The sequence below is a fragment of the Semicossyphus pulcher genome, unplaced genomic scaffold (assembly GCF_022749685.1).
Source record: "Semicossyphus pulcher isolate SPU_LCO1_2020_fin unplaced genomic scaffold, fSemPul1.0.p SCAF_3, whole genome shotgun sequence".
Taxonomy (NCBI): Eukaryota; Metazoa; Chordata; class Actinopteri; order Labriformes; family Labridae; genus Semicossyphus; species Semicossyphus pulcher.
The window spans coordinates 17346431-17360907 of NW_027211704.1; the positions used below are offsets into that span (position 1 = coordinate 17346431).

General features: G+C 43.1%; 1 protein-coding gene across 1 annotated transcript in view; it reads right to left on the reverse strand.

Moving 5' to 3' along the window:
• The window catches only part of LOC138605617 (inositol 1,4,5-trisphosphate-gated calcium channel ITPR1-like), a 75612-nt gene that overhangs the window by 25625 nt on the left and 35510 nt on the right, over positions 1-14477 (reverse strand). The window contains exons 39-42 of the mRNA XM_069677989.1: positions 13561-13596; positions 7742-7789; positions 4074-4206; positions 1710-1897 (exon numbers count right to left, since the gene is read on the reverse strand). Coding sequence (XP_069534090.1) covers positions 1710-1897; positions 4074-4206; positions 7742-7789; positions 13561-13596 — 405 coding nt within the window. The remainder of the gene's footprint in view (positions 1-1709; positions 1898-4073; positions 4207-7741; positions 7790-13560; positions 13597-14477) is intronic.

A 14477-nucleotide genomic window follows, 5' to 3' on the forward strand; every position in this document is an offset into this window, starting at 1 on the left:
CCTTTCCTTTCCTTCAACCTTACGTCCTCAAATGAGCTTCTTCTCTCCTTGTTTTTCCCACTTGAAAGAGAGTTTGTGTGCTCCATTGTTGCCCGATTAAACCCAACCTCTGTGGCAGAGTTTGGGAAGGAAACCAGACAGCAGGACGTGGTGTTGCACGCCAGATGGCTGACGAGTTAAAAGTCACAAGTCGCCATGTCACAACATAACTTACAGCTGTGTGCGCCCTCTCTCATTTAGGAGCCAAAGAGTCGAGAAAGCACTGAAAACTAATTAAAATATCAGAGTTGGTCAGTCATCTATGCATGAGCTTTGCATGACAGCAGAAAGCGTGTGTGTGCGTACGTGACTGTGCACACAATCTTGAGCAGGTTTGCATGGTTTATTTGTTTTGGTTTTGTAGGTCACGAGTAAATAGTTAACTTGTTACTTGAGAACAAGATATTCAGGAAGCAACAGGTGCTCAGCTGGGCCTGTCAAACTCGTCACTGACAAACACCGACTGGTGTTTTATCTCTGGTGAGCTTTTCTGAAGAGCAGAGAGCAAAAAGAGGAGTTTTCTTTCGTTTTTACTTTATCTTAATCTTACTTAATCTTTTGCCTGATTTCTGAGTTTAAGTTTTCAGTAAACTGTCTCACCTTTTTACTTCAAAAGAAAGCAAACCAAAAAAGTACATTTGGTAGATGCCTGTGATAAAACAAGGGTTTACTTCCACTCAAGCTTTTAGGAAATTATTCATCAATATTTGTCCTGCATGGCACATTTTCTAGGGCTGCACACGGAGTCGTTTTCCGTCACAGAAACCTCCCTTTTCAGAACAAACTTGGTTAAAAGGAGCTCCGGTTTCTCTTCAATCCCCCTCTGTGTCCCCCCCGCCCTCTCTCCCCACTGCCCCAGTTCCGGAGGCCCAGCATGACCCAGTTTGGGCCGGCAAAGAGTGAGCAGGAGGGAGCGGGAGAGAGGCTGGAATGTTTTGAAGGCTGAGACATTCCTCATTGTTCATTCACACAGGCCTTATGTAACGCAGACAGATCACGTGACGCTGCTCTGCAGCAGCCGTGGGAAGCCGAAGCATTATCTCCGCCACAGCGGCTTCCTCACTCTAACCTGATTATGCAAGCTCGGTGCTTACACAACAGCACGCAGACGGACGGATGGACGGATGGAAGAGACGAGGAGCTCGACAGACAGAGAGAGAAATGAAATAAGAGGAGCGGAAAGGGAAAAAGTGAGCTGGAGGAGCAGATTTTAGTAAAGCAAATAGGGGAGAACAACCTTTATATGATCCAAAGCAAAAATAAGAAATAAAATAGGTTACACTAAACGCATCGACTAATCTAAGTGCTTATTAAACAGCTGGGTTTACCTTTGAGCTAAAAGATTTCGTGCTCGATATGAGGCGGACAACAGCCGCCATGGTAATGTATATGAGCAGCCATTGTGGCACACTGACCCACATACTGTAGATCCTCCTGTAATGAAAACCTCCATGCATCACACAGATATATTTTCTGATCAAATCAGATCCTCCACAGATGCTACAGAGGGATAAACTAAGCCTTTACAGAGATAAGAGCCTGTGACACTAAAACACAGTGGATCAGGTGCAGTTTGCGGAGAGGTCAGTAGGTGAGTTTTACCATTAAACCTTTATGTTTGCTATCTCTTTATGTCCCGGGGTCCTGACAGAGATTTGGTGTGAACTGACCTGGATGGTCGTGTTTCCCCCTTCCAGCAGAGCGATAGCCAGCAGGATGCTTTCTTGGAAGACTCGGTCACTTGTGGTGTTCATGATGAGGTCGATGACCAGGTCAGAGGCTCCTTCTTTGTCCAGGTGACACTGAACCTCCGCCAGGCTCATTTCCCCACGACTCAGACCCCCCGGACCCCCCAGCACTGCAAGACAGAGACCTATGACATTAGTACATTTAGATTATGTATCAAATGTGGTCAAATAGTGTCAGAAGGAATACTTCCTGAATTTAAACAGCAGCTAAAATAGTAACTACGTGTTAACACGGAAAGTAGTCCCATAAAATGCATGCCTATAATATGACACATTTCTTTATTTATTTACAAAGTTGATAATAGAAGTCTTATTTAAGCCCGACTCTTTAGAATGTATGAAAACTAATCAAATATAGTTTTATCAGCAAAAGTCCCGGCATTTAAAAAGGGGCAGAAATACTTTTTGGCATCACATGAGGTCATTTTCAGATATTTCCCCAAGCAAAAAGCCCACAGAAATGTCCGCCTACAATCACTCAGATTTGTATTTTATATTCATCTACATATCTGATATTCAACGTCTCAATTTAACCTGTTTTTTATGGATTTTTAGATAACAACAACTCTAAAACTAACAATATAATGCACTCATCAAAAAGATGATAGAATTATATTTTGGTGTCACTTCAGATTCTGCGCCAAAACTAACCAAATATAGCGTCATCAGAAAAAACTTAGAAAGGAGCTAAAAGAAACTATTTGGCATCAAATTCAATCATTTTCAGGTATTTTACAAAGAAAATAGCCGCCGAAAAATATCTGTCTCCGATGAGACGGACAGATATCTGTTTTTTTATATAAAAGAAATCAATTTTAAAATATGTATATAAATAAATAAAAACATAAATTACTAACAATATAAATTTGCAAACAAAAATATTTCAGCTGTTTCAGCATTAAAAAAAAAGCTACAAAGTTTGGCATCAAAGTAAGTACACATCAGGTGTTTTACAAAGAAATAGTCCACAAAACATGCATGTCAACAATAAGACTGATACCTTCATGTTTTTTTAAATTCATTTCTTTCTCGACTCTTTTATTGTGTTATTATTTTAGCACACATTTTCAGAATTTATGAGAAATAACTATAACACTAACAATACTGTTCAGTAGCAAAAACATCGCTAAGTGAGATTTCTGTCAAACTAAAACATAAACATTTAAAAAGTTTCAAGTAAAAACTTTAACGACAATAACAAATACATTTATTGATCCAAAGCAACATACTGACAGATAATCGGTCACATATGAATAATCCATTTAAACAGGCCACAAACAGGCCGTGATGCTCGCCCTCTGCTAACTGCTAACTGCTAACTGTACATTGAGCCTGGATCTGCTGCACATCTCCCCCTGAGGCCTCAGCTACAGGGTACATATGGATTTCTGAGCCTGGCTCTTATTTCTGCAACAGGTGCATCGCCTGATTTCACATAAAGTAGCAGCCTGTCACCTAGCAACAGTACAAAAAATAGATCACATATGGGGGGTATATTTCCTGCAGCCTGGAGGTTTGCCAACATCTTGGTGCACATGGAAGAGATGGTAAACGGGGAACCTGCAGTTAGAGATATAACAACAACATCTGGGCCTTTTATCCCGTCTGTGTGATACACAAACTCACCAGTGTTAGCATGCTGCCATTCTGGTTACTGGTTCAATATGGTAGCACTGAATTCACTTAACAACCAGACTCGCAGCACGTACCATTGGTACCAATATGTCCTCCAAAATCTATATGCAGATAGAGTGTTACATCATACATGTTGCATATTAAAGCAATAACTGAAACAGTAGCACAGAGAGGCACTGCTTCACTATTTTGACTGTGGACTGAAACACAACGACCGTGTTATCAGCGGAGATAAGAGTATTGTGCTCTGCGTGCTCAAAGGGCAGCTCACAGCACGACTCTGCCGCTGATAACAGACTCAGGGCCAGGCACACACACAGTCCTATCCTTACATAACACGACTGAAAGAACCTGGCTTTATTACCAATGCAGGGGCTGAAAACATTTTGGCAGAGCAAAAGGAAAAAGGTTGATCCGGACTTTGCTCCCGGATAGTTTGTGTCGTTACTGGCGGTGGAGTCATGGTCCTGTTTGGCAGGGACCTTTGGTTAACGCTTCACAGACACATCAGAGGTCGGGGGATGTGGAAATCAGTGTTTTCACGGCCGTATGCAGCACTAATCTCTTTCATACACTCATCACTTCCTGTTGTAAACAATTAACTTAAAAAAAAAAGACTGAAGCGAGCGACCACAGCAACAACAGTCCCACCTGATTGGCTTTTCCCGGGTCCTACCGGACTGAGGGGACCATTGGTGAATGACGTCAGGCTTTCCCTCCGCCCACTGCTTCGATGGAAGTTGCCATAGTAACGGTTCACCAGAATCTGCCTCAGCGCCTCGCCCTGCGAGAGGGAAAGAAAAGGGAAAGGATGTAATGATGTGATGTCAGCACTGGGGAGCTCTTGTATAACAGGGAGAACACGCATCATCTGGTATTTATTTTTTATTCTAGATGCTCATAAAGAGCTCGAAACACCCACAGACCTCAGACAAAGACAGCCCGCCTGCTAAGACGAACACGTACGACTACAGAGAAAGTTTTATTTTAAATGCCGCATTTAACAAGGGAAAACTTGCAGGCATAACCAGACATTGAAGTGATTTCCACACATTGTCTTGTTTCTCATCATTATTACTGAGTGACCCTGTGCAGTGACAGTGTGAGCTCCAGACCTCCAGCCCTCCCACACTCTGACTCATCTGCCGCTCAGCACTCATCTGCACGACTTTAACGTCGTTATGGAAACTGAAGCCCAGAGCTACCTGACAGACCTCCCATGGGATAAAGTGAAAAAAATGAAAGTGTGTGTGTGTGTGTGTGTGAGAATCACTGTCAGCTGTGGGTGGCCCCTGACAGACGACAGCAGCATTATGTAAGCTGTGCTGCCGTCGTTATGCTCTGCAGGTCAAGATTAGTTTATGTAGGAGGTGTGAAGAACACTTTTCTCATCTCTTTCTGGCAGGAGGTTAATCAGCTGTATGTGGCGAGTGTAACAGTGCAGTGTGATCGGTCGCAGTCAGAGGATGATTCTCCGGTGTCCTCGGGGAATACTGCCCTTTAACTAAGACTTGAGTCACAAGCCAAATCTCCTCATGGTGTCTGGACGTCATCTAAACTGTTGGCAAACCTGTCCTGTATCGAGAATGAGCAGTTTACTGCAACTTGAACACCATGATACCCGATGACGAAGATTAACAACTGCAGCTGAACTTTTATATCAAAAGTTTTAGATGAAGGGTGAAATGGGCATCCGCGTGTTACAAACGCAAGACCACAATAAAAGGATGAAGACCACTGATGAGATTTGTGATCAAAACATAAGAGATTGAGTTTAGAAGACGGAGGGAGCGGAGAAAATCCGAGGGGTCTCACTCTCTTGTTAACAGTGGATGTTGTAGAGAGTGAGACCCCCCTGATTTTCTCCGCTCCCTCCATCTTTTAAACTCACTCTCTTGTTTACAGTGGATGTTGTCGACAGCTTCAGCTCAACAACTTTTGGTTTCAAAAGCAAAAGTTTTCGATTCACAAACAAAAAACTTTTGAATTTGCAAAAAAATAAACTTTTGGATTTGCAAACCAAAGTTTTTGATTTGCATTATTTTGTTTAAATCACAAATGTATTTAACTTGCAATAAAATATTTTTTGATTGCAGAGTCGACAGTTTTTATTTCTTTAATAATATTATTGTAAACTACGTGTCTGTTTGGTTTCTGGTCTCTTTTTCTTAATAATGGTCTTGAAAGCCTGTTTTGGGCTGGGCATGTATAATAATACAGCATCTACACATCTACTTTTAAAATTTTATTTTATTTATTTTTAAATTGTTATTCTCTTATAGATATTTACATATTGATTAACTTAAACATCTCAGATTAACTTAAACATCTGAGTTTCTTCTCTGTGGCGGCACCTATGGCGATAAATGGTAATTGCGGGAGCACACTTCCCAAACTTTCCAGACAGTGTCGCATGAGTGACGTCCACGGTTGGCTCCGGTTGTAACTCTTGATTTTCCTCGCTGACGGTCGCTTTCCTTTTTAGACTGTTTGCCTTCATCTGGGCGTCTAATTTGTTTCTTTTTCTTTGGATTTTCACTTATGTTTGAAGTTGTATCTGTAGTCATCGATCTTTTCTTTGTTTGTTCAGCTGACAGACTGTATAAAAAGAAGGACGACATGACAGCTCCCTAAAAGTGAAGCCAAATCAGCTCTATTGCCCCCTGCTAACTGGCTGCAGTATAGGTCATAAAGCCCGCCTCCTCCATGTTAACAGATGGGACATGAGTCAAACTATAAAATCAAAATACACGTCAAATAAATGTTTCTCAAACATGGTTTCTGTCATTATAGCTAGTTATTATCATGCTGATTTACGTCCAAGTGTGAATTTTTCGGACAAGTTTATTTTTAATTAGTTATTTGATGCTAAAATATTGATATTACATAATATTTACATTGATGTAAAAATGATGATTGACAGCTCTGTTGACAAATACGGCTCCTGCAGCCGATCTGTTCAGATTAGCAGAGTAGAGGACGATTCGTGAGAGGAAACGTAACTAAAACAATCACTACAGTCATTGAAGTTTCCATACCTGTGAACGTCTGCTTCAGACCAACACAAAGAAGCTGTTCTGCTGTTAAATCCGCCAGCGTGTGGGATCCTTGTTGTTTTTTTGGTAACTTAAGTGTGTGTTTTGGTTAGTGGCGGAAGTGGCTACAGCGGCGCCACCCGCCGATCACTACAGTGCAGCTCTGGCTCCAAATGACGTCACCATCGCAAGATGGCAGCGTCTATTGCGGGGGCTATTTTGGCATCACTTTCGTACAATGGGAGCAGATGGAGACGCATCGTCCATCTACATATACAGTCATTGGTTCAGCCATAGTAGATTACTGTTTACTCGCAACACTTGCAGAGAGCGGAAAAGCAACCGCTTAGCTCCGCCTACCCTCTCTGGCAGACCAACCACTGCTGGCTGATGGAAAACGCGTCACTAACTGGGCGCCGCTTGTGATTTTTTCCGGGACTGTCGCCACAGACACCCAGTCTGTAATAATACTACATAGTGCAAATGCAAAGGCTATCATCAGTGGGCCACAGGCTCAATCACCATTGTGTTACCTCATTCGGCGATAGATAGTGACTTAACAGACATTTATTTACATGAAAATCTTCGAGAATATTAATTTAAAGCTCCTGTAAGGAATTTTCAGTTTGTGTTGATTTTGGCGACCCCTGTGGACAAAGCCGTACCTCTTATCTCTTTAACAGTCGTATGTATCACTCGCTTTAAATTTTGGCCCTGGAAATGTAACCAAAGCAGCGTGCAGTTAATCATTTCCTCTGACACCTACCAGCAGTTTCAGGCATTTAAAATAACATTCATTCTTGTCGCTGATGTTCTGGTTTGCTTTTGTAGGTCATATAGAGTCATCAGAATTAATTTCAGTCTGTTTCATAACCAAAGAAAAACTCCTCACAGGAGCTTTAAATCAATTATGTCATTGTGGCTCTTCTAGAGACGATGGCCACTTCAATGGAAACATCTGTCGCTCTTCAAAGTGCCATAAACACCAATAAAGAAAGGAGGCAGGAAGGAAACATGAAGTGAAAGTTCTTAAAATGCTTTCTTTCTTTCCTTCCTTCCTTCCTCCCTCCCTTCCTGCCTTCAGTGTGTTGTGTAGTTGAGGCTTAGTGGTTAGGTGTCACTTACAGCAGTGAATCTGAGCAGTCAAAAAAGCAGGACAGAAGCGACTAAAGGGTTTTCATTAAAGATGCATGACCTCTGTATGAATAAACCTTGACCTCTCACCATCAAGTCTCTACAGTATCAGAGTCGTGTTCAAGCTGCCATGCTGCGCCGAGTACCTACCCTCTTCTGGTCCTCCAACAGCTTCTCAGGCTGGTTGTGATCCAGCTGCTGGGTGCAGTGAGGAGTGTGAGCACAGTGAACACAGGGTTAGTATCCATGCAGCGTAGAAAGAGACAATAAGTAAGTCATCATGTTCCCATTCAGCCGTTTCAAGTGGCCATGCAAAGATCTGCTGCTGTGAGCTGCCATGCATTTACTGCTCTGTTAGAAGCATGGTGGCTGTGGAGGGTTAAGAGAGCTGAGACGGGAGATGTGTACAGTGTTGATGCGAATGTTACAAGACAGTCCAGTGTGATTCGATGGATGACATGTTGGGATATAAACCTATTTGCGTATTTTTGGAAAGAGCTCAAGTGGTAGCAGCTATGTAGCTTAGCTTAGCATAAAGGGTAAAGGGTTGTTAAGGGTAAAGTAAAATTAATCTACCCATAAGAATCCCTAAAGCTCACTTTTTAATGCCTCATATCTAGTTTGTTTAGTCCTCAGGAAACTGAAGTTACAACAAGGAGAGTTGTGGTTTTATGTTGGTATTTCTGGGCCCCATACGCTGCCTGGAGTCGCCGCTGTTATGGCAAGAATTTTCCCAAAATGTCAAACTTTTCTCTGCAGAAGTGAAACATAAAAACTGAGTAAAGCCGGAAATCACACTGTAACAGTCATTTAAAGCTGAGGATGAGTGAACACAAAGGCGTGATTCTCGCTATGAGTCAAACTGTGAGGAGATAAAACGCATCAAAATAAAAGTAAACATTAACGGCTCTCTCTCGTTTTCTAGCTTCCTTAATGGTTCACACGTAAACAAATCCAGCTGACACACCTCTACCTACAGTCTGTGTTCAGCGAGGGAAAAGGAAACTGGTAAAAGGCAACGCTCCACATAAATTGTTATGTAAAAGGACACACTAGGAGGGGCGGGCGAGGGGAGAGGAGAGCGAGGGGGCGACAGGGTTAGAGTTACATAATCACTCCAAAAGGAACCAGGCCATTAAACCAGTGACACGGAGCTGCGCACAGTGGCCATCTGTCACCAGAAACACAGAGCGAGAGGCAGAGTGACGGACAGAGAGGATAACAAACACACAAAGTTTGACGGGTTGACTTTCTGTCAGTGGAGGTCAGGGCCGGGATGTACTGTACAGTGTGTATCTGAGGTGTGTGGGGCCTCTCCTGACATGGTTTCTACACGTTTCTGAACTCTGATGGAGGAACGCAACACAACTCTCCCACTACATAAACCCTCGTTTGGTGTGTTGGTGATGGATGAGGAGAGTCTGACATATTTTAATAGCATCCACAGGTGTTCAGCTGAGATCTGAGGGGTTTATATCATTGTAAGACTTTTCTTTAAGATCATTCAGACATTATTTTTTTCTTCTTCTGCTTCTGAATAAAAGCAGCAGCAGCTTCTTTAATATATTCAGGTGTCTCTTTCAATTTGTAACAAATATGTGCATCGTAAAATAATCTGCAAGCATTCAAAAAAGATTATTACAAGGGACGCGTCAAGATGCGGGTGGAAAATATGAATGCAATATATACACTCACCGGCCACTTTATTAGGTACAACTTTTCACTAATGCAAGTATCTAATCAGCCAATCACATAGCAGCAACTCAATGCATTTAGGCATGGAGGCATGGCCAAGACGATCTGCTGAAGTTCAAACTGAGCGTCAGAATGAGGAAGAAAGTTGATTTAACTGACTTTAAATGTGGAATGGTTGTTGGTGCTGCTGATCTACTGGGATTGACGTGCACATCCCCATCTCTAGGGTTTACAGAGAACGGTCCGAAGAAGATGAGTCTCGAGTTCTGATGCGACATTCGGTGTGTAGGGTCAGAATTTGGCGTAAACGACAAGAAAGCATGGATCCATCCTGCCTTGTATTAACGGGTCAGGCTGGTGGTGGTGGTGTAATGGTGCGGGGGATATTTTCTTGGCACACTTTGGGCCCCTTAGTACCAATTGAGCATCGTTTAAACGCCACAGCCCACCTGAGTGTTGTTGCTGACCATGTCCATCCCTTTATGACCAGCGTACCCTTCTTCTGATGGCTACTTCCAGCGCACCATGTCACAAAGATCAAATCATCTCAAACTGGTTTCTTGAACATGACAGTGAGTTCACTGAACTCTTATGGCCTCCACAGTGACCAGATCTAAATCCAATAGAGCACATTTGGGATGTGGTGGAACGGGAGATTCGCATCATGGATGTGCAGCCGACAATTCTGCAGCAACGTGATGCTATCATGTCAACGTGGACCAAAATCTCTGAGGAACGTTTCCAGCACCGTGTTGAATCTGTGCTAAGAATGAAGGCAGCTCTGAAGGCAAAAGGCGGTCCAATCCGGTACTAGCAAAGCGTACCTAACGAAGTGGCCGGTGAGTGTAGATCCATTAAAGCAGTGGATTTCAAACTTTTAACCTTAAGGATCCTGAAACTAATGCAAACTAGACCAGCGACCCTCATCTGATCAGGTTTCATAACGTGTGTGTGATTCCCGTGATCAAACCAGTCATACACATGATGGATGGAGTTATATGGAATAGAAGATCTGACCTTACTTTGAGTCCAGCTGCCTTAAAGAGTACAGTACACTCTGGACTTTCCTATGCAGCTTAACGCTAAGGCTTCAGTACGTATAATGTAAAGCTGCCCTGACTAAAAACATGTGTGCAGAATCCCCCGCTCAAAAATTAGGTTACAGCGCCGAGCTCGACCACATCTTTATCCCTGGAAGTGAACGCACCCTGAACTCAGACGCTTTGAAAACCATGTTATTTAGAAACATCCGTCTTTTTTCAGATTCTATTACTGATTAAACATATTTTTTTAAGCTTAATTTTAAAGATACATGATTCATTATGAACAGGATCTTTTAAGACGTTACAGGTAAGGTAAGACATTGAGATTGAGTTTGTTTGAAAGTGTGTGGGTGGGTGGGCGACGTCACAGTGAGACAGAGCGAGAAAGTAAAAGTGACAGACACAGAAGACGTGTGAGGGAAGAAGGGGAAAGAGAATCACATATATGATTTGACGGACAAAATGCAAATGGTGACATTTCAGCTCTTTATTTGAAAGCTACACTATAAGCGGGGTTTTATTACTTCTATCGAGTGCTTTTAGTTTTTAATTTTTCTAACATTTCCAGCACCTTTGTTGATAAGCCAAACAAAGGTATTCGCTTGTCTTGAGACTTAATTTGGATATTTGAAACTCTCGACATGAACAACAGACTTCCTCCCCCTGAACACAAAGTACACTGGGGCAGAGTTCAGCAGAGAGTCAGGGGGGCATGCACACACTGATAGAGACACATCTCTCTTTAGTGTCACCACATCAAACCAGAAAGCAACATGCTGATCAGAGAAGAGCTGAGCAGCAAACCGTCCCCAGTCTGACCATCGAAACCACAGTGTCCCCCTCACAGCTGCCACATCCGCCACACAGAGCACAACACAACACTGGAAACTCCCCGGGGCAAAACCCCTGATCAGTCTTGCACCTTTCAGATCGTCAATAAAGGACATAAAAGTGCACACACACACACACAGAGAGAGTTAATTCTACTTTAATGTGTGGGTGTGTTTTTCAGGGTGTGTGTAAACAAACATGTCTTTGCAGGCTGAGTCATGTTAAAACCAGCGGCTGCTCGGTATATACAGACAGAAACGTAGACTAAATGAAAAGACGTGGCTCTGTCATTTTTCTTTGCAGCTGACCTACTTCTACGCCAGGGCTGTACAATGAATTTAACCACTCCTGACCAGAGTGGGCAACGCAACGCTGCGTGCGTGTGTAAGAAAATGTGCTGAGCAGATTTTGAAGCGAGCGAGATCAAAATCAAAAAAAGTCAAGAAGAAGTTTTTAAACTCTAAAGTTAGCCAAGGGGGAGAAACGGAGACGTGGAAGGGATGAAACATGACTTATTCCAACATGGAGGGCTTACATAACTGCTTTGACTAGACCACACACACATGAGGCCAGGTGAAGAGGGGAGCCTGCCTGAGTTAAAAGCCCAACACTGTGTATCCTGCACTCCTCCGGCTCTTACATAAGTCTGACAGCCAAAGAGCGATGGATTTAGCTGATAATCGACTCCCTGACATTTAGCAACGCTGCGCTGTGCACACATAGGGGAGGTCAAAAATACACCTCCTGCTATCTCAGATCCAAAATACGCCTTGATGCCAACTTATTATGCAGGAGGCTACACACTTGTGCTCTTAAGTCATGTAATATCCTGAAAAGTATAGCATTTACCGAGCTAATAAAGTAATCAAAGGCAAACTTTTACTCCAAATGCAACTAATAGGTTTGTTAATGACTCAAATGAGAACACAGAGCACGACTTATTATGCAGAATACGACATCATGCAACGTTTCCTGCTCAACAAGCTCCTGATTAAACCTGTTGCTCTTAAATTATATAACGCTCTTTCACTGCTTTACTCTCAGGTCATCAGAGGAGACAGGCACACTCTCATATCACACCTTCACAAACACTCACAGACGACGTCGCGAAGTTTGCAATGAGTGGGCGTGAGCTCGCATTCATCAGAGAGAGTGCGAGTGGAAGTGGGGAGTATTTGGGGTAAAAGAGGAAGCAGAAGAGGCATTGTGTCACAATGATTTAACGGTGGGGGGGGAGGGGGAGAAATATATGCACATGGAGGCACAGAGGAGCAGGTTTCTACTCAACTGTCGGTCTTACTTCAGAGCTGCGTTTCATGTGCAGACAGACAGACAGGCAGACAGACAGCATTTAACAGGTGTGCGCAGGGATCATCTCTCTCTCCCTTCCTGACACGCTCATGCAAACAGCTCTTCCCTCTCCCCTCTACCCCCAACTTGAATTAATACACACAGGTGTGCACACAGACACACACACACACGCGTGCACGCCGGCAGTTTGGGTAAACAGCTCCTCCACACTTTTATTGGCAATTACTGCTGAAGGTCACACATCAGCGGAGGGGCTGAGTTCCAGGAAAAAAAAAAAAAAAGCCGGGTTCTTATGTAACCTCGGCCCGGAGTTGGCAGGGGCCCAGGAATCGTGCAGCTCGCAGGCAAGGGAAACTAGGACACAGCCTCAATGACTGCCACATTCATTATTACGCACACGTATGCAGCACAAGCAAAGTCGCAGTGCCCCCTATTGGCGCCTGAAAGAAATGCAGGGGAAACACCCTTCAAAGAGCTGAGCATTGACGTAGTCGTTGACGGTAATACAAGTAGATGAAAAGACGAGCAAGGAAGTGATATAACTTTATTATATAATTCATGGATTTACTATCTTCTACCTAGATATGGTGCTAATATTGATAGAAAGTAGAGGAAGGTTAAAATGTTCTGTCTGAGGACAGTGTGCAGACACCTGGAGATAATGTTTAAACGTACAGAGAATATGTCCCAGAATGCCTTTCCACACATGCAGTGCTTATGTTGGCAGAAAGTAGGGCATGTTAAACAACCCGAGTGAGGACAGGGAGCAGACGCAAATGCAGCACTGGCACTTTGCCAAGCCCGCAAGTGACTCACCTTAGAACTGGGAATAACAGCCAGTCTGTTGAGTAACACTCAGCCACATCACAGCAGACATCTCCCTACAGTCTCTCTCTCTCTCTCTCAGAGAACAGTTAAGGTTCACAGGTGTGTAAGTCAGAATAAGCTACCGCTACTACAACCAGCTGTGCCTAGAGCCTCGGCTAACTACCGACACACAGCAGCTGCTACAGCACAGTCACACGACAGACTACCACACAGAACAGAAAGCAGCTCAGGGGAATACATAGAAGAAAGAGAAGAAACAACCTTAGGCATATCCATCTCATCATCAAAGGCCCTGAGCTGAAAGAGAGCACAGGTTTCACCAGGTTAGATAACAACACAGGAAGGAAGAAGCCAGAGCAGAGGTCAATGATACAGCATGACATGTTAGTTACTGTGGAGATAGTTAACACGTTTAGCAGCACGGAGGAGTAAGTGTTTATGAATGGATGTAACCACAGAGAGCAGAATTAGAGCTGTGTCATCGAGGGTGAGTGTGGCTCAAAGCATCTCTGACATGTGATCAGCGACTGCAAGGGGGAACGTGACGGTTCCCTTTCAAAATAAAGTTACTTTTGGCAGGTGTTTGTTTGATGCTGTAACATCATCTTTTATTACATCAGCACTTTCTTACATAATTTAATCACATGTTTTTTGTGATATATCTAAACGTATTGTTTTGTTTTAATTCTTTGAATCTTATTTTTTGATTTGATTTTTACTGAAGCCCTTAGCGGACATGCATCCAGACATTTTATTTACTCGGTTTTCCCGTGGTAACGAGTTATTTCTGGTTGTTTTCTCAAGACCTCGCCATATTTTTCTCGTTATCTCGGGAAAACAACTCTGGTTTTCCATTATAACGGGATAATTTTCCGGTTATCTAGAAAACAAAACAACAGGCTGGTCGCTGTGATATTACTGAGCAGGACATGCCATGCTGCCATTTCCCGCACTAATGAGAAGTGAAGCCTGTTTCTGTGTTCGTTTTGTGCTTTTAGAACTTTGGGGAAAGGAGTTATGATCATCTGACGTTACAGTGGCGCCGTGTCGTTATCTGGAGATAACGACCAGAAATAACGACCAGAATTAACTCGTTATCACGGGAAAACTGTGTGAGTAAAATGTTTGGATGCATGTCCGCCAAGGGATGCCGTACATTTTTGTTTCCTTTTTAATTT